We start from the raw sequence: 24,785 nt of genomic DNA, 5'->3' as shown, positions 1-24,785 counted from the left end.
TCCGTGGCTGGTGGAGTCGTGTATCATGCGGGCGCAACCGAGTAGCAATTAATAAACCCTAGTAACGCATGATACAATTTCTTTATCTACAGCGGCACAATATTTCAGCTTTCACATGCTTCTTGATCAAAATTATACTCTCTCCATTCTATAATTAATGACGTATATAATCTGTTATATGGATTTATTTAACTTGGAGCTGAACAAGTGAATCTTAGTTCTAGCCACTTATCTATGAATGATCTGTCAATGATGCTTGCCCACATGCTCACCGAAGAGTGGATTGGGTAGTAGCATTTGTGACCCTCCATCTCCAACCTGAGATAAGGTTACATTGGCATACTACTCCGTTTGCTGGCATAAGTCTTGCGAGGGGGCCACACAGCGCCAACGGGGTCAAAATAGGTCACTCTTCGGCCTCGCGATGTACGCTAGTCCCGGTCAATTGAAGCTATTCTAACCTACTATTTCGTATACATTCCATTGGCATTGATAACAGCTGTGCTACGAATTCGAGTAGTTCCTCGACCTAGGCTTTATCAGTTGGTCAGGAAAATGGGACGGAAGGAAGGAAGGTCGGGTCCCTGACCCTGTGGGGCACCCTAGCGAGACTTGTGCCTGCAACTGTAATAAGCTTTCTCGCAAAAGCGCGCCTCCTTTCCTATAAAAAGCAGTGAGACCACCCTCTAAAAACTCTATGTGTGCAGCTGAGGGGCATAAAAAGAAACTGAACTCTACCGCTGCAGTTATCCTGCTTTTGCTCGACCATCTTCATTTGTTGTACAATTTGGTTTCGCTATGGCCCAATCTATAATCGTTGCCGGTAACGTCCCCATTGAGTGGCTCGCATACCCAGTTCCCGCAAGCCTTGACGGAGACACCTGGATAGAGGGATCCGTTGGCCTTGTCCGTCGTACTGGGGGAGCAGCGTTGCTGGCCGACCTTTTACGGCAAGCAAAGCCCTATCATAACCACAACGTGCTCGGGCCCTCTCGAGAACCAGATCTCAGTAATGGCGTCCATTCGATCATTGACTTGGTACCCTCGAAATCTGTCTCTGATGGTACTACGTACAAAATGGAGCGGCAGAGACATGTTTGCAAGCAATGCGCTCTGCGCTTCACTGGGCTCGATGGAAAGACCGACGTACGGATTCTGGTGTTGGAAGATCCTGCGATTCCTGGCGATGAGCCCCAAGGTTCGGAAGACTCTTGCAAGGAGCTGCTTCGTGCAGCGCGTCCCCAACTTTTGATATACAAGATGGCTCGTCCTCTCGCGACTGGGAAGTTCTGGGATACCGTGCGAAGGGGTCCGGTTGTGGACGAGAACAACAACCAGGATTCCAGACGTCTCATTGTCATAGTCGATGCCGACGACCTTCGGGCTGAGGGAATAGAACTAAGTCGTCATCTGTCATGGGAAAGAACTGCAGAGGACTTTGTTCAGCATATTGCATCCAATGGAAGGCTCGATACGCTAGTTTCCTGCGCTCATCTGATTATCCGCTTCGATTGCGACGGTATCATTTATTACCAAGGCCGGACAGCAGATCCACCAACACTCTATTTTGACTCGGAAAATGCTGAAGGCGACTTCATTCAGTCTCACTCTGGGCCGATGGCCGGTTTGTCAACGGCCTTCACAGCTGGCCTTGTGTCATCGCTCGCCAAAACGTTTGATTCGGCAACTTCCAACGAATCAAACCAGCTTGACGATTCCATTGGCACTGCAATACGAGAGGGGGTCTTAGTCGGCTTACGCAACGCCCGTCGCCTCGCTTCCACAGGTTTCCGTAGGAACACTACGGACAACGAACCAGACTACCCGTCTTTGGAGGTAGTGGAAGACCCTTCATCACAGGAAAAGATAGCGTCTGTTCGCGTTCCGGTCACACGCATCTCTCAAGGCTCACCCTGGTCAATCCTTCTAGATGTAATGGGCGATCCTGCCGAGATCGCTCGTTATATTGTTCGGGATGGACCTCGTGAAGTGCTTAGTCACGTGCCGACCGCCTGCTTTGGCCGGCTGATGACGGCTGACCGACATGAGATCGAGAGCTTTCGTTCAATTACCAATCTGGTACAAGAATATTTGAGAGCACCTCCAATGCTTCAAGCCAGACCTCTTTCCATTGGTGTATTCGGGCCACCAGGGTCAGGAAAGTCGTTTGGAGTGATGGAGGTGATTGAAACAGCAGCCCGAGGGCGACCAGTGAAAAGGTTGGACTTTAATCTTTCCCAGTTTGCGGATTATTCGGATCTATTGGCCGCCTTTCAGTTAATTCGGGACCGGGCCTTATCGGGAATACTCCCCCTGGTATTATTCGATGAATTCGACGCTAGTCTTGACGGCTCCAGATTGGGGTGGTTGAGGTATTTTCTAGCACCGATGCAGGATGGCAAATTTCTCGATCATGGCCAGATGCATCCCCTTGGTGCCGCAATCCTTATTTTCATAGGAGGCACTTCTCCAACGTTTGCGAAGTTTACGGTCGATACCGAACCCGACCAGTTTGCTGCCGCCAAAGGACCGGACTTCGTAAGCCGCCTGCGGGGATATGTCAATGTCGTCGGTCCGGATCCAACCAGTGAACATGATCGAATGTATCCAATCCGACGTGCTATTCTGCTCCGCGCACTGTTGGAGAAGCGGCTTTTGATGAAAGGGAAGCGTATACTGGTTGATGACGCGGTGCTCAACGGACTGCTGACTGTGCCCACGTTCCACCACGGCGCTCGTTCATTGGAAGCGATACTTGCCATGAGCAGGGTGACAGGACAGAACGACTTCCAACGCGCAGCGCTGCCTTCAGAAACTCAACTGAACTTGCACGTTGATTCCGAGAAATTTATGAGTCGTGTTAGGCACCAACACCTGCCAGACGAGCTGCGGAGCTCAGTTGCGAAACGGCTGCATGGAGAGTACCAGAATGTGAAGAGGAAGATGGCGAAGACGGACACGGAGCTCGACTCGGATCGGAGTATGTTTTCGTGGAACAAACTTGACGAAGAGTTGAAGGAATCGAATCGTCTCGCAGCAGACGACATCGTGAACAAGCTGCGCATGATTGAGTGCTATATCGCAGAAAAAGTAGTTGGGGGCGACGCGGTTGCCGGCTTTACTGACCCTGAAGTTGAGATGCTAGCGCAACGGGAGCATGAGCGTTATAATGCCGAACGTTTACAACAGCATTGGAGATTGGGGCCTCGAGATACGTCGCGCAAGACCAGCCCCTTTTTGAAGCCTTGGTCGGACTTGGAACCGAACGTGCAGGACATTGACCGTGCCTTGGTTCGGTGTATACCTGCTGTTCTGGCTGATTGCAATTACCAAGTTTGCCGTCTTAAGAAGGGTGCTGCGCAAGTGCAGGCTTGGTCTCGGGAAATCTCTATGTAATGATCATTATTCGGATTTTCGGGCTGTTTCACAGAGAAATGATGTCAAGTTCCGTAGGTTGTTACCTTAATAGGAGCAACATTTCATATTGATCTTAACGGCCATGTGATTGACTTAGGAAATCGTGCAGGACATTGCTAAAGGCCTTTAGATCCTCTAACGGCTGACTTCCGCCTGACTGTCCACATGCCCCCTGAAGCTATGGGAGATTTGTCTTGGCCTGAATCTGCTTTACCAGTTGCAAACACTCCTTTTGTAGTGTCGCAAAAGGGGTAAACAGTGAAGAAGAAGTGGGAGCAACACTGACGCTGCCACCAGCGCGGACATTGGGCCACCAGTATCTATGCCGCACAAGGCCGCTCCTCCAACCTCGGCACATGGGTAACAAAAGTCTGGTCTCGCGGATCTTGAACCGGATTAATAATATCCTTTGCAAACCAATCCCATCATTGCCAGAGATGTGTCTACTTGTCATGATGCCTTAACACCAATGCCCCGAACAGCCGCTATGTCTGGCCGTGTCAGATGAGCAATGATATACATCCGTCGATGCCACCGAGCCGGGGACCATTACGGTCAATGCCCTCTCTGGCGAAAGCTCCGGTGATGCGGCACCGAGCCCTCCAGATTTCACACCCAAGTTAAATATCAGTATAGAGCGGAAAGGGCAAAAGCTAAGTTAGGATTATTACTGATATATATAAATAAGTTAGCCCTTTAATTATAGCGAGGCTAACCCTAAACTAAAGAAAATCACTCTTGTGTAGCAGTAATTTTTTTTCACCCAGACTAGTCGATCCCTTCCTCAACATCAGAATCCTTCGAGACACCAAAGTCAAGAAGCTCTGGATCTGCCAAGACGGATATATCGAGCAGACGAGGGCCGGGCGAGATCTGGAGAGCATGTGAGAAGGATATCAAGGAGCAGCAGGCATTGTATTCAGCCATGTAGCCATATCTCATTTGTAGTTGTATTGTTGAATTGGAATTCATTATGCCTACATAGCCTACTGGGCACCTGTTGCAATTGAAGGCTTATAACTGTCGGAAAGCACGTGTGACACCAAGATGACTACAATTGTGTTGTTGTTCTTGTTGAGTTCCATCTGACTGTCTGAGGTCATCGCCACTTATGATATACGCAGCTCCCCCTCCTTCTTGCCTAATTGGGCCAATTTCCTTCTTCGGGTTCCACGTGAGCTTGTTGCGTACAGGGCCCAATTCAACAATAACACTAACGCCTACGCGTGACCACGTAAAATCGCGCCTAGGCGTGAACCTATGGGGCGCCGTACTTCAAGGAAAGTCTGTGGGCTGGAGTACCCAGCACTTTACACGGCAATCAATCAACACACCGCTGCTGCTCATTATCCTTTACCTGACCCTTGATGCTTTTAGCACGCTCAGTGCGACACTATGCCAATGCAACCTTATTTCAGGTTGGGGATGGAGGGTCACATATGCTACGGTACCCGCCCGTCGGAGAGCATGTGGGCAAGCATCATAGACGGATCATTCATAGACAAGTGGCTAGATCCAGGATCCATTTATTTAGCTCCAAGTCAAATTAAAATTACATCATAGATTAACGTACTTGATAAGCAAGCGCCGCAGTCAAGCAAGCGCCGCACTTTTTTTAACCCCCTCTAGAGTTATCGCGATAAAAATACCATAAACCATTTAATTAGTTAAAACTACTCACTATACTCTTCCCCAGACGTCTCAATCACTACCTGACACGTCCTTGCATTATGGCCGGGCTTGCCGCAGACACCACAACGCCGAATACCCGGTCGCGCCGACCTTCGTTGACTACCACTCCTCGACGATTCACCCACTACCTGCGCATCCACATCCATTTGATCAATTGCTTGCCTTCCTTCCTCTACTGTCATCACCCCTCTTTTCTGCAGTCTAGTCCTTTTTGCCCTCCGGCGCCGGCTTAATATCTCATTCGCCTCTCGAAGGTCTCTGACCTCAGCCGTCAATAAGGTAACCTGATGCATAACAGCCTTTGTCCCCTTTGTAAGAGACTGTAGAGCCTCTAAGATTGACTCTGGCGAGCTACTTTGATGCCTTCTGATCCGCCTTTCGAGGTATTCAGACTGAGATCCGGCCTCAATCACGGTCTTTGGGGTCCTTGAAGCCCAAGGGGTCGACGGTTTAGCTGCCTCCTTAACCGGCGTTGGCGTCCGTAGCTGAACATCAAGCTTCGAGACCACAGTTTCTGGGTCAAGAGGAACAAGGCCAGCTCCTTTAAAAGCCCCCTTGATATTTCTTTCCGTCATAGTGGCCTCGTGTGCGGCGTAGAAGGCCGGAAAGAACTCGGTCTTTGAAACGTGGGTTATAGAGCATCTGATCAGACGCTCTATTTCTTGACCATAAGCCTTCTTCAGCACGCTAAAGCACCCGACGTCAAGGGGCTGGAGCAAATGGGAGGAATGAGGCGGCATACAAAGCCGGATAATCTTCTTTTCCTCGCAATATCTCTCGAATTCGATGGAGTGGTGACTTTCGTGGCCATCGAGGATTAAGAGACGATAGCGACTATTTGATCGCTTGGCTGTACACCGGTCAAAGTGCTTTAGCCACTCTAGACCGGTCTCATTATCGGTCCAGCCATTTTGGGTCGTTGCAATAACCCAATCGCCCGGGAGGTTGCTTTCTCGGTACCAGTTGGCGAGGTGATATTGGCCCGCGCCAATGATAAACGGCTGGATCGCCTGGCCTTCCGCATTGATCGCTTGAATGACCGTAATCCATTCCCGGTTTCCAGGCTGCACTGATTTCGGCTTTGAACGCCTTTCTGAACCTGTGACGACCATTCCGCTTGCAATCATGCCCATAAGAAAGCCAGTCTCGTCAAAGTTATAGAGATCATCTGATCGGATGCCGTACTTCGCGATTGTATTCCCCACGAGCCTAAACCAGTTGCGGATAATTATTGGGTCTTCGCATTTAGCTCTCTGGTAGTCGTATTTACGAAAGAAACGCGTCTTGAGGTCTGGGTGCCGCTTAACGAAGTTATGAGCCCAACGCGTGCCAACTGGTGACGCGTCGCGGTCGGCAAGCAATTGATCAGCCATTTCTTTTACACCACGAAGCCTAGGGGGGAATCCTCGCGAATCCAGATCGAGAATGAAGTGAATAAGGATCTCTTCCTCTAGATCGGATAGCTTGCGCGATTTCTGGATGGTATCGCGTCGAGATTGGATGCCTTGCTGGCGGCGACGTAGTCGTCGCTCATCGACTGTATAGGTGCTTGCGGCGCGTCGGATGCTTAGTTTTGGGTTATTTTGAAGGGCCTGAAGGGCAAGAAGGGTTCTAGCTTCAATAGTAGTAGCTGACATATTGGGTTGTTGAGAATCAATTGATTAAATGAAAGGTTAGGTGTAAGGTAGAAAAGTGCGGCGCTTGCTTGACTGCGGCGCTTGCTTATCAAGTACGTTATATAAGTTGTTAATTATAGAATAGAGAGTGTGTTATATTACCTAAGAAGCATATAAAAGCTAAAATATTATGCCATTTATAGGTTAAGAAACTATATAGCGCGTCACTAGGGGCTAGCAATTGGATAAAATATCGGCTGTTGCGTCTGCGATTAACTTCAGGAAGAATGCGTATATTCGGATCGAAAGGCGTGTGAAAGCTAAGCAAGCCGGATCGATGGCTTCGTCTATATCAGGAAACATTCACATGTTTGTGTCGAAGGCATCTTCAATCGTCGAGATCGAGAAACTCGAGACCATGAGAGTGATTTATTGGTTAATTCCTAGTCGGTCGCACCCGCGTGATACGCGACTCCACTAGCCACCGAGACATCCTCACGGTCCCAGGTAGGCCCCTTCGATCCTCCAGACAGTTGAGTTTGCACGAGAGTCTTCTGACGTAATAATTCGTTCGATATTCAGCGAGGTAAGCCCAGCTTGCTCCAATCACGTTCATCTAGCGGCTGGGTTTATATCAGTTGCTTAGAACCATGGTATTCCTCACGATATCTAACTTACTACGGTTCAACGGAAGCTCAACGTTTCTTGGTGCACATGCCAAAGTCAATATAGCCATGATATCACATATAAGCGGAATATTCGGCTCCTATACGGCTCAATAAAGTTTGGCCTATATTCTAAACTGGTTGTCAAAAGATCAGCGTGTCGTCATAGCTAAGGCCAGTTTTCTCCCAGTCACCATCATCAACCCTCCCAACTCGGCAACTCAACTGGCTCTGCAATGTCCCGTGCTAACGTCCGGAATATTAATTTAGTTCGTCTCAACAATAGACATTTTTTCGGCACATTTCAAAGCAAAGAGCTGTTTCGTTTGTCCCCTTTCCCTGAACCTGATGACACGAAGATCAAATTGGCCCTAATGCCGTTGATCCAATACCAACCATTATCTGAAGACCCAGAATCTGACGAAATTAGGCTCGTGGATCTTCAGCCCAGACGACACAGAGGCATTACACTCACCATACGCCACGTGCGACTACAAGACAACCCTGGGTATGAAGCATTGTCATATGTCTGGGGTCCCTCGACTTGTGACTTCGCGATAACCTGCAACGGCCAGCATCAACCTACCCGACGAAATCTGTACCATGCATTGGAAAGACTGCAGCCTACGGATATTGCACGAACGCTCTGGATTGACGTCCTTTGTATCAACCAGGCGGACGAAGGCGAAAAGAGCCGCCAAGTCCGCTTAATGAGCCGTATATACGCGGAATGCACCCGTGTCATCGCCTGGTTAGGGGAACCAGATGATGAGACCGGTCTCGTCTTCGACTTCCTGCCCATTTTGCTTAAGGCAGAGGAAAATAGAAGGGGTTCGAGAGATGAGGTGTACCATCGCGAGCTGTGGAATGGAATCGATTTCCCACACGTGTTCTCTTACGCCCATCATTATCGCGCACTCTTCCATCTTCTCAACCGGCCGTGGTTCCGAAGAATCTGGATCACCCAAGAGATTTCATTGGCCCCATCCGCAGCCGTTATGTGTGGCCCCTATGAGACCACGTGGGACGATTTGGTTCGGGCTGTCGCCTTCCTGTACAAGGCGAACATATTGAGGTTCTTCGCAGGAGAACATGGTTATGTCGACGGTTGCTGGGCTCTGGAGGCGGCGAGACAAAGCATCAAAATGGACGAACCCCGGCCCTTATTGCAAAATTTACTCTTGTTTAGGGGGTCTGACTGTACAGATCCTCGAGACAAAGTGTTTGCTCTTTGTGGCATCTCCAACGATATCGGGCCTGGCCAATTGAACATCAACATTGACTATTCCTTACCAACCAAAAAGGTCTATACCGATTTCGCAATAGCGCACATGAGGGCATACAACAGTCTTGAGGTCCTCAGCGCAGCAAGAGGACGTGCTGGCTCAAAAATTGAGGATTTGTCAACCTGGGTTCCCGATTGGACAGTGACAACTCAGATGGCAACTCTACGGCGTACTGAATTTCCTTCAATTCCCGCTGCAGATGGATTCAGAGCGTCACGGCGCTCCACCTATAATTGCAACACTAATGGAAATACTTTGCTCGCCGGAGCCAGTCAAATTGACCAACTAGCCGAAATTGGACCCATATGGGACCTCAGCGAGTATTTAATCAACACGTCCCATATGGCGCGCTTTGATCCTCGGCGCATTGGAAGATATTGGAGCCGTGCATTCTCCATAATCATGGCATGGAGCCGAGCCTGTCGCCCAAAGAATCAACACCCAACAGTGCCTGATTACATATATCCCTTCACCGGTCAGCCAAAATGGTTAGCCTTTGCTATTACTTTCTACGGAGGTCACCCTGTCTTCGCAGCTAAGGTCTATGGCGCCATGTGGCAACGGTTTACTCTTCGCCAGACGGTTCCATTTTTCTTCTTCCGCTTTGGTTTTGCTAAATGTGATGTGATTTTCGGGATTGTCTGTATGTTAAATGAGATGCTTGTAAACGTTTTCGCTTTTATAATCCGCAGCTTGTTTCGCAAGGCCTGGCTGTCTGAAACACTTGCTCATTACGTGTTTATAGGGTTAGCCCTCGAGGGTCGGCGGATGGGATCAACACAAAAAGGATACACTTGTCTCCTTCCTCAAGCTGCTGCGCCTGGGGACTCTGTAGTTATTCTAAAAGGCGGCGACATTCCTTACATACTGCGGCGCGGATCTGATACCTGGGAGTTCATTGGGGAAGCTTACGTGCATGGAATCATGGGAGGGGGGTCTTTTTATGCGGATGATTGCCAGGAAATCGGAATTGAATAAAGTTACCCGTGGGCTCGACCAAAAAAGGGGCCCACTATTCTAGTGGGCGGCAAAATCCTGGGACACTCGCGAAATTCTGGGACACCTCATTACCTGCAACTAAGGTGTGCCAAGGGGGAAAATCCGCATTTGACGGTCAGAATATGTCCTAAACTCAATGAAATTTTCTATGTAGTATATTTTATATATAATGAAGCTATCCCTAAGAGATATTCCGCGTGCGGCGCCCGGGGTTGTGGTGTTGTTGTTACTTACGCGCCCGGGGCTCGCTCCTTGGTATTGCAAGGTCTGACTTAACACCTTCTTATATAGCGGCTAATTCATTCCGGGGAAAGAGGGGATCTAAGAACTACAACGCAGCTCTCTTATGATGACTCCGGTGGGTATATAATGCCTATAATTCGGTGGTATCTTGAGGTGAAGGTATCACGTGTCGGGGAGGGAGGGAGGAAGGGAGGCAATTCCGGCTCTTCCATCGCTTCCTGAGTCAAATCAAGTGTTTCGATGCCATCATCATCAGCTTCAAACTTATCGGTATCACCTGTGATAATATCATTGTTAGTATAATGCTCCCCTTGCGTGTTACTAACTCGAAACTCGACTCTATCGCTAGATAAGGGAAAGGGCATCTCTTAGAGCGGGCTACGATAAACTCCGGCGCGAGTGGCTTCTCTTAAGCGCTCGTGAAAGCGGCGGGTTACGGCGGAAGGCGTGGTATCATAATACCAACTTTCCTATGGTATTAGTGACGCTCTCAGTGATGGATCAGGGATAGAGATAACATCATTATCTCTTTTCTTTCCTAACCACTGAAGCCACCTTTCAAAGCTGATATATACTGGCCTGCCGTTATTGTTGATATCGAATTTCCACTGAGATCGCTACTCCTCCCTGTATTACTCGAAGTGTTATTTTTGTATTCTCTTTATGTCTCTCTTCTGGCGACGAATTTCCTTATCCCGTTCCTTCTAAGTGGAGGTCTCTAAACTCTCTCGGACCTGCCTGACGGTTACACTATTGAGATACTGACCTGACGGCTTGACTGGCCTTCTGGCCCTCCTCTTAGTGCTTGCAGCAGCAATTCGCTGTTGGCGAGACTTAATATGAGACTCTGCGAAGTTGGAGAGCGTTATTGCCTCGGCGAGAACGTCATCGATGATAGTGAAGCGCTGATGGGTTGGAGAACTGAAATCTGGGCGGTATTTATGACGGATATATCGAGAGACTTCACGGGCATCACTGAATCTCGTCTCCTTGGGGAGGAGAGATTGTAGAGCCGGCGTTGACGTAGCGAGCAGGTTTCTCTTCTTCTGCCTGAGAGTGTGGATCACGTGAGACCCGTCAACGGGAAAGATGCCGCTTTTCTCAAAGCCATTCATGATATTACGAACCGTAAATCCTTCATCGAAGATCTATTGAAGCTGGGCAATAAAGCCAGAACGCTTGAAGTTAAGAAATCCGTCTCGAATGTGTGAACAGAGCACTCTCTGGTGTGCCATTTTGAGGAGCTGAAACACACCGACTTCGAGAGGCTAGGTCAGGTGCGTGGAATGAGCAGGAAGTACGAATATCTCGATATCAAAGCGGATACAATACTCCATAAATTCGATAGAGGTTTTACCCGTGAAGCCATCGATAATAAGAAGTCGCCAAATCCGGTCTTCCTCTGGTCTTTCGAAGAAAGGCTCGTCCCAAATCCAGTCAGGATTATCAAGATCTCGCATGAATTCGTCGCAGCCAAACCAGTCTTCAAAAGTAATGCCAAGAGACTACACTTTTGAGATACTTAAAAATGAGTGCCGGTTAAAGTGACAAAGCCAGTCTAGAGATATCTCGGCGTTGGAAAAGGCCATATCTGATCGAGCAAAGCAGATGCGGTCATCCAGCTCATCCACCCCCCATGACTCTATAGGCCAGGACTTAAAGATCACAAAGGGAGGGATAGCGGTCCCGGCGGCATTAGCACAACCGACGAGGGTCGATGACTCGCGGTTAGCAAAGGCGACAACGTCATGCCTTATATTCTTCTCTTTCTTAACGATAAGGACTTCCAGTCGTTCCCAGATAACACCAATGCATATACCACACTCATCGGCATTCAATACCTAAGAGGGACCAAGTTTCCTGCGCTAGACGACTTCTAAGAGCTTAGAGTAGAAGTATTCTAAGTCTCCAAGATCACCAGCTTCAAATCCGGCACGGTCACAGTCAAGAGCTCAAAGGAGACTCTTTCTAAGGTTCTAGATGATCCTTAATAAATCAAGCATACCATCCTTCGCCCACAGGGCCAGCAGGAGGCATGCGACTTTGACGTAAGAGATTGGCAGCCTCTTCAACTTAGATGTGAGTGGCAGGGAAGCCACAGCTTTCGAGCCACATAATATATGCGACGAGGGCATGATCCTCAGAGTCATCGAGATTCCTTGGCCGGCCGACGGGCCTATCGCTAAAAGCCAGTCTTCCTGAACTTTCCAACGCCTTGAGATGACGTTAAACATCACTCTTGGAAGTCCCAAAGGCCGTGGCTGCGGCACGAAGTGAGAGAGGCTTATCGATGGTGCCCGCAATTACGTCGTAATTCGCTTAGACCACGTGACAACTTATCCCCCGCAAAAGGCGGCCCGTGAAATCGTGTGCGCGACGCCTGATAAGTGCATACGAGAAAAACTTTTCACAACAGCGAGAACGAATTTTTAAAATAACAGCCCCAAAACAGAACTTATACGCCTCTTTAACGGGTTAATTGAATAGCCTGAAGTCTAGCGCATCGCCTAGTACGCTTTTAGACTATTATGGCGACCTCGTGGCCCTAAGAGGTGGCCTGGCCCGCTGAATTCCGCGAGTACGCCACGCAACTTGGCAAATACCTTAGGGAAGCCCTCCTATGCATTGAACGCGCGAGAGACTAGCCCGTTCCCTAAGGCCTAGTTAAAGTTATGGCTATAGGCGTACTATCCCTCGTTAATAAGATCTATAATATCCTAGACCTCGATACTATATGCAATGCGCTCTAAATAGTGAGAACTAAATTAAAGATCGCGGCGGAAAGTATAATATAGGCTCTTAATGATATTAAGATGGAACTTAAATAGGTAGTAAATATAAGCTAATAGGCATTAAAAGGAATATATAAGAGCTATAAAGTATAGATTAAGATGAAAGTAGTAGCTAGAGAATCTATTAATATTAGTAAAATAGTTATTATGATAATAAGAGATATTAAGAATATAGACTAGTATAACTAATTAAACTCGCTATGGACTTATATATCTATAGCGGCTAGGAATAAGCTAGCCACTAGTATATATAACCTATTAAATTAGCTTAAGGCGTCGCCCGCGTAAGTACTCTATGAGATTATTATAAATATTTAAAACCCACTTATTATAGCTAGCCTATAGGCGATAAACCCCTATAGCCTAAAAGCATATATAGACCGCGCTATAAAATAAAGCGGAAATAAGTATATAGAGAATATTAAGATAGTATTAACTAATTAACTTAAAAGTAGTAATCTTAGTATTAAAATAGCTATAACCTCTAATATAGAGGTACTTTAATAGTTCGCTAAGGACTAAGAGCATAGGCTTAGTAATAGAGCTATAATATATATTTTAATATATAGAGTTCTTATATATAGTATCTATATTAGCTTAATAGATATAAGCTAATTTAAGGATATTAGAGATATTATTCTCTAGAGAATAAATTATTTATCTTAAGCGCTAAGATAAAATATATTAATTAGCTTATAAGAAAGTCTATAATAAAGAATACTTTCTTAATTATTATTAAGTTTATAAGACCCTAAGATATTAATAAAATTATTAATAAGGGACTAATTTAATAAGAAGAGGTCTTTTAGTGCGAGCTATATGATAAGTTATGTTGACTAAGGCAATGCTTTGGCTATTAAGGATATAGCTATATAGGAACTTAGTGTAAGGCAATAATGAGATGCGGCTATTACGCTTAAGAATATATGTCCCGCGATTGCCCTATTAAGTCTAATAAGAGCGTACCTAGAAAGTGCGCTAACTATAAAGGTTAATACGAGGCCTAGAGTAATTAGTATGTAGTTAGGAAGGAGGAAATGGCTAAGGTTAAGGCCGCCTACGCCGCACGTCCTAGGTACCACCTAGAGCCGCAATGTAGCATGGCAGCTAGCCAGGCGAACCCACGCGTGAGAATCTAGGAGGAGCCGACCGGACGAACCATCCGGGAGGTAATATTATCTCTCGCACCTGACCGCAACCAGCAGAGCGGGCAAGGAAGAAGTAGGTCACCAACAAAGAGAGGGCAAAAGAGAGTCAATCCTGGAGGCAACACAGCCGCCCCGAACGAGGTCGAAAACGTAATCACAGTCAACACAGGCAGTCAGCGGCCCCAAAGAACCATAACGCCATCTAGAAGGGCATTGGAAGCCCTCGATGCGAACTCGGTACGACTACGCAGCACCTACAAAGCGGATAACATGGACGTCGACAACCGCGAATGAGACACATGGAATCACTCTCAATACTACAGTACAACGTCAGAAAATCGAGAGGCATCGTCATGGCTACCCTCCTACGGGATCCAAGGGTAATGGAGTTCGACATCCTAGCCATTCAAGAACCATGGGCCAATCCCTTCATGCACACCACACACCACCCGGCAAAAGACCAGTTCCATCTATGCTACCCCCAAAACGAAGGCAGCGACCCAGCAAGGGTATGTCTGTACATCAACAAACGCCTCGACCATTCAAAATGGCAATTCGAATCGCACAGTCGGGATTTATGCACCGTAACGATAACCTTCGGACAAGGAGACGAGAGGAGAGAGATCAAGCTGCACAACATCTACAACCCCAACCGAGGGGCGGAAAATAGGCGGAGCGTACTACCCCAACTGCGAAGGGTGCTCGACTCAGCTCAGCAAGCAGATCAGATACTGATCGGAGACTTCAACCTACACCACGAGATGTGGGGAGGCTCCCATATTCCTCGAACAGAGGCAGAGGCAGAAGATCTCGTCGAGATCATGGAAGACTATAACCTCACAAACGCTCTGGCACCAGGCACCATCACGTACGGAGAGAACAACAGGCGGACAACGATTGATCTCTGTCTGGTCACTCTCGGCCTGGTCGATCGGGTCATCAGATGTGAAGTAGACCGTGATCTTGATCACGACTCAGACCACTTGCCGATTGTAACCTTCCTCGATGTGTCAGTCAAACAGCTCAGCAGAGAGCCTAGCAGAAGTTGGAAGTCGATAGATGAAAAGAAATTCAGGTCTGCGGTCCTGAGCAAGCTGCCGCCGCAGCGGAGACCGAGAACCCGAAATGCACTTGATCGGTACGTGGGGGAAATAGTCGCAGCGCTAAAGAGTGCAATAGAGACAGCGGTACCACGAAGGACATGGTCACCCCAATCCAGACACGGCTGGGATGAGGAGTGTACGCAAGTGCTGGCTGAGGCCAAGCGCCTCAGGCGACTCCACAATCTCTACCACACGGAAGAAACATGGGAGGCATACCGAGCAGCCAGAAACCACAAGGGCAGGGTAATCAAGAAAGCACTGAGAAGAGCGCACCGAGAAAAGGTAGAGAGAGCTTCAGAGTCACCAGAGGCTCTCTGGAAAATGGCGAAATGGGCTAGAAACAGGACCATTCAGGCACCAGAGATAACACCTATACTGGAGCACCCAGACACCTCTCAGATGGTCTCAGATCCAGCTGAAAAGGCAGAGATCTTCAAGAGCGCATTCTTTCCCTCCCCACCGGAGGCAGAGATTGGCGACATCGAAAACGCGACTTACCCAGACCGAATAACGATGCCGCCCATTACAGAACAAGAAGTGGAGAGGGCCATACAAGAAGCCTCGCCGCTCAAGGCCCCCGGCCCCGATGGCATCCCGAACAGAGCATTGCAGCTAGCAGCGACATGGATCAAGCCTCACCTGTCGGCAATCTTCAATCAGAGCCTCAATCTCGGCTACTGCCCGTAGCACTTCAGGGAATCGACAACAGTGGTACTGAGGAAGCCAGGAAAAGACAACTACACCATCCCGGGCTCTTACCGGCCGATCGGGCTGCTAAACACCATGGGCAAGATCATAGACGCTATAATAGCACACCGCCTGAGCTACGTGGCAGAGACATACAACCTGCTGCCTTTGACTCATGTGGGGGGCAGAAAGTTGAGATCCACCGAGCATGCCGTGCATCACATCATCGATAAGATTTATGAAGCGTGGAATAGAGGCCGAGGGTAGGTGGCTAGCTTACTCCTGCTTGACGTCTCAGGCGCATTCGATAACGTATCACACCAGCGGCTCCTGCATAACCTGCGGAAGAGGAAGATTGACGAGAAGACGGTTAGGTAGATATCGAGCCTCTTAGAGGACCGGCACACTAGGATCTCCGTCGATGGGTTTAAAACTGAGCTGTATAAAGTACGCACGGGAACCGTGCAAGGCTCACCACTCTTACTAATTCTCTATATCTACTATAACGCAGACCTGATTGAAAATTGTAACCTAGTAGATGACACTACGGCAACCGGGTTCATCGACGACGTGGCGATCCTAACATGGGGTGATACGACCGTGGAAACATGCAACAAGCTACGAAGGGCACTTCAGATAGCCGAGCAGTGGGCGAAAACCCATGCATCGGTTTTCTCACCCAGCAAATTCCAGCTCATACACTTCACCAGGGCCCGCACCAGAATAGATACCCAGCAACCACTGCAGACAGCCTGGGGCGAGATCCCGGCAAAGCCGACTTGTAAATACTTAGGTCTCATCATGGACTCGGCGCTGCAATGGAAGCCCCACGTAGACGAAGTATGGCGGAAGGCGACGAAGACAATCTCAGCCCTCAGCAGTCTGGGCAGCTCAACCTGGGGCCTTACCCTGCGAGACATGCGAAAGATCTACCGAGGGGTGGTGGTGCCACAGATCATGTATGCATGCTCAGCCTGGTCAAACTTAAACTGGAGAACGCGGACCATGCCATATCCAAACAAGACACTGGCACAGCTGCAGAGTCTGCAGGCCGGGCAGCCAGGGCAATATCTGGCGCCTACAAGGCCACATCAGCCCCCGCTCTAGACATCGAAACACACCTCCTTCCCATCGAACATCAAATCTGGAAGCATAATGCTGACTGCCTGGGTGTTGGAAATCCGAGGATCCCCCTTCCTTTCAGGATTCAGACTAGCAGTCTGAAAGTCCTAGATTTAGAGTTCAAAGTCCTAGATGGAATCATTCAGAGATATAAACTTGAGAAGAACTCTTAGTTATATCAATAATAATAATATAATCAAGTTCAAAAAAAAAAAACATCTTCACCCAGCACAGCTGCGCAATACAAACAACAATTACCAGCTCTTCAGCTCAGGCCATCTCCCTCTCCTTGCCTTTGACGAAGGCATGTTGAAAGACCTTGCGGGTATGGACCAAAATCGCCAACGCGCCTTTGTACCCCAGCCTAACCGCTCCCATCTTTTGCATGTCTGGGATGCTAACAAGCGGCATCTGAGGGCCATCTCATCTCTGCGCAGGCACCCAAACTTTGGGGTCCGGAAAGAGGTCACACTTCGGCTCGACGTTATTCTCGCCATGTGGGCCGATGGCGCATTGGAACCCAGCAGAAGTCCTCACACCGGGCCGATGGCCTGGGACGTTCCCCTCGATGGTGGTGACGATGCTAGAGCTAGCGGGATGCATTGCCGTTTTTGGGCTATTCCGACCGAAGTGATGACCTCTTTTGTGTCTACGCAAGCTGCTCGCTTGATCCATCCACTCGACCACATTTTCCAGGAGGTAACAAGGAAAGAAGGCGAGCAGCCATCCTCCTCAACCGACCCTGTCCGGCAGATACTTGCGTTCTACACTGCTCAGCTATTCTGTCGCCTCCTCATCTATGCACTTGATGATGAGGAGGAGCAGAATTTAGACAATTGGATTTGGCGGTCGGTCTGGACGGTGCGGACTCGTGGCCGTGGCGAGGGCTCTGTTAAGGAGCGGCGGGGACTCGGTCTGGGCGCCCATATTAACGCATCCGGCCTGCTCTGGATCCCTCATGGCCACATTGATTGGCAGCGGGGTCTTATCTCGCTCGAGGTACTAGTCAATCTCTACATGTCTCGGAGCCCGCTCCAGACGAGGCTGGCTCACCAGCCCAACGTTCAAGCTCTCACCATTACCCAGGTCACCGTCGAGCTTCTGTTTCAACAGGTGGTTCGCGACGCCCGAGAGGCGTACGATCAAGGGCACAATGAGAAGGCGGAGAAGCTAGCCGGCCGGGCTATCGTCCTTGCTGTCGAGGAGACCGCCCGGGCCTACCATCAGCACTTCCTTGCCAAGATCGAGTCATACTGGGACCGAGTACGAGGTGACTGTGGGCACCAAAACTTACCAGCTCTTGCTCGGCTGTGACAAGCCCAGGTGGAATCTGCGGCCGAGGCCGGCCGTATTCCCACAGCCCAGACGATTCATGGCATTTACGCGGAGGCGTGGGCCAAGTACGGTGAAGCTGTGCCAGCTGATAATAATATCGATCCCTCAGCACGAGATACTCTGCCCGATGAGCTACCTTGTTGGATGACCACGCGTCGGCGCCTGCCGCCTAAAAACAGCTGGTCTGACTTTCTGTTCAATCAACTGTTCGGCCGCTCTAAGCCGCCAGCCTGGGGTCGACTGTATTTCCTCCAAGTCTACCGAGTATTCAAGGACATCTGGCGAAGTATCTGTGCGCCGGCGGGTCCATTCGATAGTCGCTTCAGCGTGCAAATCGGCCGTTACATCCAGATTGCTTTCAATAGTGACCACAGCAAAGAGGTCGGTACAAGCCATGGCCCAGGCACCTGGCATCGTGACAAGCCATCCTTTTTCCAGATTCAGTACTGGGCCCCTTACTTCTCGCCTCTTCGCGGAAAGGAGGACACCTTCTTGTCGTCTGTATATCGCCGCGGCGATAACCCTGAGGGTCTGTCCCCTGACATGACTCCGATGATTCCATCACTTCGGGACTTGCAGGGCCTTGAAAGGGCAGCCTGGCCACACTGGGTGAAGATTATGGAGGATATCGAACGTCTGCGCTCTGCCGGTCATGACACCATTCGACGCCATTGCCGGCGGGCATTACTGTACGTGACCTACCTAGTTGGCCCGACCTGGGGTAGGGACGGGGATGTGAACTTTGTACAGCCGTGGTCTCTTAAGAAACCGGACGTTTGTGAGTATGAAGAGGAGGACGTTTTCTGGGTCCCTGTGAAGAAGACATACATCTCGAGGTGGATCTTTGAATCTGCAGTGAGCCAACTGACTATTCTCCTGCTAACCCGGGATAACCTCGTTGGTTTGCTTGACGCTATAGGGTCGTTACCCGGTCATTCGCCTGCGTTTGCAGCTCGCCTGCGGTGGACGAGGTGCCGGCTCAACAATCACGACAGTCAGTATGATCTCCGCAGCCATCTAGAGGCCAAGAAACAGGAGGTAGAGCCCTCCACTCAAAGCCAAACTCTCCTGAACAGGTTCCTGAATCAAGCCGAGCCTCCGCAGTGGGATGTTAATCCTGCAGATGTCTCTGGCGTCGCTAGTGAAGAAGAGGATAGAGTGGCTATTAGGGCAGCTCTTTAACCTTGAGCTCCCTCCTTTCTATATTAAAAGGTTAAAAATCAAAGACTCGGGAGCTAGAAGGAGGGAAACGGGGTGCTAGGTGCTATCGCACTTATGCTCGCGGCGGCTATTATCTTCGTTAATAAAGCTATGGTCGTCATAGACTCATAGGCATTAGCTACCTCTATAGGGGTCGATTAAGAGCTCATTAATAGCTATAGAATGATTTATATGATGATTTTAGTGAGAATAATTGATGATAAGTCTTAGGTTCCCTGCATATACTAGTCATATAATAGGGGCATGGGGCGAGGTACGTGACGGAGGCATTCCACAGTTGCAGGGATAACTTCTATCCGTCCATAGGCACGGCACTACCCATTTCGTTCATTTCATTCTTCTCAACTTAGCCGCCTCTACGGCTCCTGGCACTGATTCTAACCGTCCAATCCACGGGCCTATCATACTGCTGAAAATCATTAATGAGCCTCGCGATCCTCTCATGCCCAGCCTTCTCGGCAGCCGCCGCTGGGGTCACGAGTTGCTGCGACTCCTGTGATCCCTGCGTGACTTGTAGTGTCCGCGTATTATGAATCCTCCTCCGAGACATTGCTTCATTGTTCGCGCCCAGATGTAAGAGAAACTTCACCGTCTCCTCTTGCCCCCGTGTAGCCGCGATGTGGAGAGGCGTATCATTCTCTTGATTTCCCCGGTTGATATCCGCCCCCAACCCCAATAGAAATGTAGCGACGGGGATATGACCTTTCGCGCAGGCGTAGTAGAACGCATTATTTCCACGTTCGTCCTGCGAATCGAAGTCTGCATCCCACACCCTGACGAGATACGTCACAAGGGGTAAGGACCCATTCAGAGCTGCACACATCAGCGGTGTAGTGTCATGACCGTCGCGTTCATTCGGGACCCCGTCCTCGCTACTTGGTTGTTGCTCGACCATTTTGTCGAGGAGCTTGGCCACGATGTCTATCCGACCTTGCTCTGCGGCCCGGTGCAACGGCAGCTTTTTGTCATGAAAGTCCCTGGCCCAAGGGTCAGCCCCGCGATTGAGGAGCAAGTCTGTCAGAGGTCCCGCTATTGGCCACTCTGTTCGATGGAGCAGTGTTCTTCCATTCCTGTCTCGAATGCTGATGCTAGCGCTTTGCTCGAGGAGTGCGGTTGCCCTATCTAAGTAGCCGCCCGCTGCGGCTGCCCAGAGGGGGGTAGGCACTCTGTCGTCGCAGGACTCGTCTATGGCGCCGTGACCTTGATTTCTGAGTAGCGATCTAAACGAATTTTCGGTATATTCGCCACATGCAGCATACCATAGTGGGGTGTGGCCATTGTTATCGAGAGTTCGTGGATCAGCCTGCTTCCCAAGAAGAAGGTCAATCATATCGGCCCTATCGTTCATTGAAGCTATGTGGAGGGCCGTTAGGCCTTCAGAGTCTTGTGAAGAAATATCCGCTCCGTATCGCAGAAGAATCTCAACAATTCTGATATTTCCAGCTGATGTAGCCACCAGAAGTGGCTGGGAACCTCCTCTCAAAGGGAATGAGTTGTTGGGGTCCACGTCCGTATCTTCCAGGATCCTTTTTACGCTCTCGTATTCATTGTTACGAATGGCCTCGAGGAATAATCTTGCCCTGAGCTCGCGAACTCTGGGGTCAAGGGCGGGAGGAGCGCTGATACTAGCATTTTCGGATCCTTCACTAGTGGGTGAGGGAGAAGCGCGAGGCAAATGTTGTCTGGTAATTGTCAAAATGTGGTGGCTAGGTTTTGCATTAGTATCAAAGCTGTGCCAACACTGAACGGGAAGGCGTCGCCATCATGTTCGCGAGGCTAGATATTGCAGAGCACTCACCTATCCAAGAACGATTTTTGGTTTCGGAGTTTGTTAAGCCTCTCGTTGATTGCGGCATGGGCCTGGTGAAGACGGCGGAGGATCGGGTATCGCCTCACATAGTTCCAGAATAACTCAGCGCGGGTTTCGGGAGGAGAGCAAAATCCGGCGAGTTCGTTTAGCAATTTATTCACCTCCTTAATGAGGTCGTTGCAGTTTTTCTCCAGTGAACTCTCAAAACGACTGGAGTTGAACCTGTCGTCGGGCTGGAGCAGTTCGCGACGCTGTTTGAGGAGTTGTTTGAAATAACGCAATATTTCGAGAATCTCATTGCAGTCGCGCTGAATTTTAGCAAGGGTACCATCCGCATCTCGGCAGAGCCTTGTAATCTCATTCAACTCCACTACAGCGCTGTAGAGGGTGATTATTGAGGCTGTGATTGAGAGAGGATCCATCCCGGCAGAACGTGTTGATCCTCATTATTTCGGGGCCTCGAGGTTGGCTGTAGGGCAACCAAGAACTACTCGCAGGGCATCCCCCTTATATCAAGCACCCATAGTGCCCAACACCACCCCCCAGGCTCATGGCTGAATCATGGCGGTGGCCGTGCACCCCAATGAGGCGGCAGCTAAGACACTCGGGACACGTTCCAGGACTCACCCACAAGAATGCCCATCAGCCTCAGCAGCCAGCACCCCCCTGAGCCGTATTCCACGCGAGAATTGGGGTGGAGCTCCTAGAGCTACCTTACTGGATAATTGAGTTCGTGGCACATTCCGAGATCGTCACTGATGAAGCAAAGCCACCACGAACGCAATGGGCTTCGATCACTCTGTACTGACCGCATTATCAACTTCCCCAACAGCGTCGAATCTATGGCTACGTACAAGTATGTCTAGGCTGCCTAGGGCTCCTTGAATACATTCTATGCCTAAGTTTCCTCAAAACATGATAATTTCCTATTCACAATGTCGGCTTTTGACCATTTGTTCTCTCAACACCACGGCTATGCTTTGTTAAACATCTAGACCTAAGGTAACGCCTTGACTACGGGCTAGGAGACGGTCCGCAGCATTTGGCCCTTTCCTTCGACGATTGACGCCCGAGGCACTAGTTAATGCTGCCAGGCGTCGGTGGGCTAGGAGGGGGAAGAGACGCTCACTCCGTCGTATGTCAGGAGTCGCAGGGCTCTTCGGCGGTGTCCTCAAATACCGGTATAGGATGTGTCCCCCAAGCCCAATGACTACCAGTGCTAAAACAGCACCTACAGCAATTAGGCCCTTATCTGTCGCCTTCAAAGCTGGATCAGCTGGACATGTCGCTGATGACTTTACGTCGAGAAACATCTGGCCCATGTTCTGCCTTGCAAGGGAGAATGTCGAATTCTCATAGTTAACGAACAAGTAAAGCTGCTCATAGTTAGCTGGTGCCCCTCGGTAAAGCAAACTCGCCTATTCGATTCTTCAGCGTTTGGAGGGGGTTACAACTTGAGAGAGGAAAACCTTCCCCAATACGGGCCCTTCTAATGGCCCCTCCTGTGCAAATACCTGCACCTCAGTGAGACTCGAGTTCACTTTCGGTACTCCGTTTGTATCAAGTCCGCGGAGGGGCCGCACTGCAAGAACTCATTATGAGTAGGCGCCTAATAAACTCTTGGGATGCCCTCCGGGTTAGGGGAGGGATGATTATGCAAACATACCAAGTTCGTAGGAGGGTATCTCAACCGTCAATCCGTTGCCAATGGTGAACGTCATGGAAACACTAATATTAGCGGAGGCATTATATACCAGTCCCGGCTCGATAGTGTAGAGTCCAGTGACCTGGGAAGGATCCATGAGAAGTTCGCCATCTCTCAACATTCCCTTGATGGTGTCTAGGTATGGTTTTGGGAATCTGAACTGATTGTCATATCTGTGATGCAGATTAATATATCATGTACCGATCGGGAGGGTGGGTGTTATAGACTGACGGTTCTATGCAGGCTGTAAGGGGATTCCCTCCAGACACTGGTGTATTCACTTGGGGGGTATCCTGCCCAACCTTGACCCTGAAGCTCATCTGCGTAATTTGGACCTGAATCGGGCAGGTACGCTCCCTCACCATGTTCGATTTGGGGATGGGGTATGTGAACCAACCCCCATCAAAGCTTGAATCATCGTAACCCCCAAAGACTAGACTTCCATTTCTTGGGGCCGCGAAGCTTTGTGACCCTGAGTCGAGGCCCCAGGACTTGGCCCCAATCAGGCCTGCATCTTTCAGCGAGTGCAGCAATGTCGAAGTCTCGGCCAGCCCAATGTGACTCATTGTGTGTTGTTGCCCCTGGCTGATCAGTCCTTCGAGCATTGTAACTGACTTGTCTCGCATCTGCAGGGTGGCCTGTATGCCATGTTGGAATGGCGTAGTCGTATCAGCCTTGGTGATATTGACCCATCCGGGATTGAGGTTTGAGAGGGTTGAAAGGGCATCAGAGGGTGCTGTTGGCACATCATCTCGGAAGATAAATCCTCCTCTCCGAGACCGACACTGCGCTTTGGTCATATTGACGCGAATGGAGCTGACAGTGAGCCATTCGTCAGAGCACACCTCGCTGGACTGTATCAGGGTCGAGTTCACGACCGTGCTCGTCATTCCGCAAACACTGTCGAGTTTACCAACACCAAGTAAAATACCGGTAGAGTGAACATACGTTTGGTCAGTGGCTGGAAAGCTGCAATTGCCAAACGGAAGTCGAATCGTGGGGGGTTGGCAGCTTTGCGCGGCTGTTCCCTCTGCCAGAATGAACACAGCCGCCAATATCGCGTGCCTCAGCATTGTAGCCAGGAAAATATGTCTTTTCTCAAAAACTTAGGAAATGGAACGTCGCCCATTTTGTTATTTAAGGAACAAGAAGATTACAATCAACCAGACTTTCCGCGTACAGTGGGTGCCCTGCCATCAGCGCCTCGTTAGTCACACTAGACGCCACAATATTGGCGACCTGCATACTGCTTTCGCCCGACTATATGATAAATGTGATTGCTCGCATTCGAGAGGGTGAGAGGATGGGTGTGCGTAAGGCATCCCATCTCAGCCAGGTTCAAGTCTGCTTCCACCTCATAAAGCGGCAATTTCCGCCGAGTGTCGCCCGAGGCATTCTGCTAGGTAAACCCGGCTATACTCCTTAAATGATTTGCCAGCTACTAGTCTTCTCTTTGCCACAACTGGGGACGAAATTTTTGATGTTTGAGCCAGAACCAATTGAAATAAGAACATTTCGGTCTTCTTCAGTGAAGGGTTGCATGAATGTGGTGCAGCGCACAGAGGCTCAGACCAACACCTTGCAATGCCACATTTATCCCTCTCAGTACCTCTAGGTGCAACCTCTTGGGGCCTTTCAGCACTTGATCAGCTATAGGTCCAATATTCGTCATTGCCGTTCACTGATCTTCCCCGGTAGCCGGGCAGCGGCAGCCAGGGCCGCCTGTTCTATTCTGCCTCAATGGGCAGGCTGTTTCTGTTTCCTCATTTCAAGCTCGCCCCTATTGCTAGAAGCATTTGACGTTGTGGCCTCCTTTTGCAGCTCTGCTCCGTGTAATTTCGGTGATTAGACGACATGCCGTGCGCCGGCTTCTGCACTTTGACGCCCTAAAATCGGGATGCTGTTTTGGGCTTCACCTGTAGTGTTTCTCAGGCGCTATTCTGC

The 24,785-nt window shown here is 49.6% G+C and overlaps 8 protein-coding genes across 8 annotated transcripts; 4 read left to right on the top strand and 4 right to left on the bottom strand.

The window, feature by feature from the left end:
- Positions 1-798: 798 nt before the first annotated feature.
- MRS44_003961 (uncharacterized protein) lies at positions 799-3,396 on the top strand (the record flags this gene model as incomplete). The annotated part of the gene is made up of 1 exon (XM_065623515.1): positions 799-3,396. One exon carries the CDS (start codon positions 799-801, stop codon positions 3,394-3,396), a length of 2,598 nt encoding a protein of 865 aa, XP_065479587.1.
- A 789-nt stretch (positions 3,397-4,185) lies between these two features.
- MRS44_003960 (uncharacterized protein) lies at positions 4,186-6,746 on the bottom strand (the record flags this gene model as incomplete). Its single annotated transcript, XM_065623514.1, has 2 exons — positions 4,186-4,290; positions 5,373-6,746. 2 exons carry the CDS (start codon positions 6,744-6,746, stop codon positions 4,186-4,188), a joined length of 1,479 nt encoding a protein of 492 aa, XP_065479586.1.
- A 1,018-nt stretch (positions 6,747-7,764) lies between these two features.
- Positions 7,765-9,654, top strand: MRS44_003959 (uncharacterized protein; the record flags this gene model as incomplete). Its single annotated transcript, XM_065623513.1, has 2 exons — positions 7,765-9,319; positions 9,422-9,654. The coding sequence occupies 2 exons, from the start codon at positions 7,765-7,767 to the stop codon at positions 9,652-9,654; spliced, it is 1,788 nt and encodes a 595-aa protein (XP_065479585.1).
- Positions 9,655-10,622: 968 nt separating this feature from the next.
- Positions 10,623-11,033, bottom strand: MRS44_003958 (uncharacterized protein; the record flags this gene model as incomplete). Its single annotated transcript, XM_065623512.1, has 1 exon — positions 10,623-11,033. The coding sequence occupies one exon, from the start codon at positions 11,031-11,033 to the stop codon at positions 10,623-10,625; it is 411 nt and encodes a 136-aa protein (XP_065479584.1).
- A 3,178-nt stretch (positions 11,034-14,211) lies between these two features.
- Positions 14,212-15,648, top strand: MRS44_003957 (uncharacterized protein; the record flags this gene model as incomplete). Its single annotated transcript, XM_065623511.1, has 1 exon — positions 14,212-15,648. One exon carries the CDS (start codon positions 14,212-14,214, stop codon positions 15,646-15,648), a length of 1,437 nt encoding a protein of 478 aa, XP_065479583.1.
- Positions 15,649-16,466: 818 nt separating this feature from the next.
- MRS44_003956 (uncharacterized protein) lies at positions 16,467-19,287 on the top strand (the record flags this gene model as incomplete). The annotated part of the gene is made up of 3 exons (XM_065623510.1): positions 16,467-16,895; positions 17,032-18,033; positions 18,094-19,287. 3 exons carry the CDS (start codon positions 16,467-16,469, stop codon positions 19,285-19,287), a joined length of 2,625 nt encoding a protein of 874 aa, XP_065479582.1.
- Positions 19,288-19,672: 385 nt separating this feature from the next.
- MRS44_003955 (uncharacterized protein) lies at positions 19,673-21,558 on the bottom strand (the record flags this gene model as incomplete). Its single annotated transcript, XM_065623509.1, has 2 exons — positions 19,673-21,008; positions 21,125-21,558. The coding sequence occupies 2 exons, from the start codon at positions 21,556-21,558 to the stop codon at positions 19,673-19,675; spliced, it is 1,770 nt and encodes a 589-aa protein (XP_065479581.1).
- Positions 21,559-22,788: 1,230 nt separating this feature from the next.
- MRS44_003954 (uncharacterized protein) lies at positions 22,789-23,914 on the bottom strand (the record flags this gene model as incomplete). The annotated part of the gene is made up of 2 exons (XM_065623508.1): positions 22,789-22,996; positions 23,043-23,914. 2 exons carry the CDS (start codon positions 23,912-23,914, stop codon positions 22,789-22,791), a joined length of 1,080 nt encoding a protein of 359 aa, XP_065479580.1.
- Between the last annotated feature and the right edge of the window lie 871 nt (positions 23,915-24,785).

This window comes from Fusarium solani (genome assembly GCF_023522795.1).
Source record: "Fusarium solani strain SB1 chromosome Unknown bctg00000001, whole genome shotgun sequence".
NCBI classification, from domain to species: Eukaryota; Fungi; Ascomycota; class Sordariomycetes; order Hypocreales; family Nectriaceae; genus Fusarium; species Fusarium solani.
Note: the sequence above shows the minus strand (reverse complement) of the source record. Positions and strands in the feature narration are given on the sequence as shown.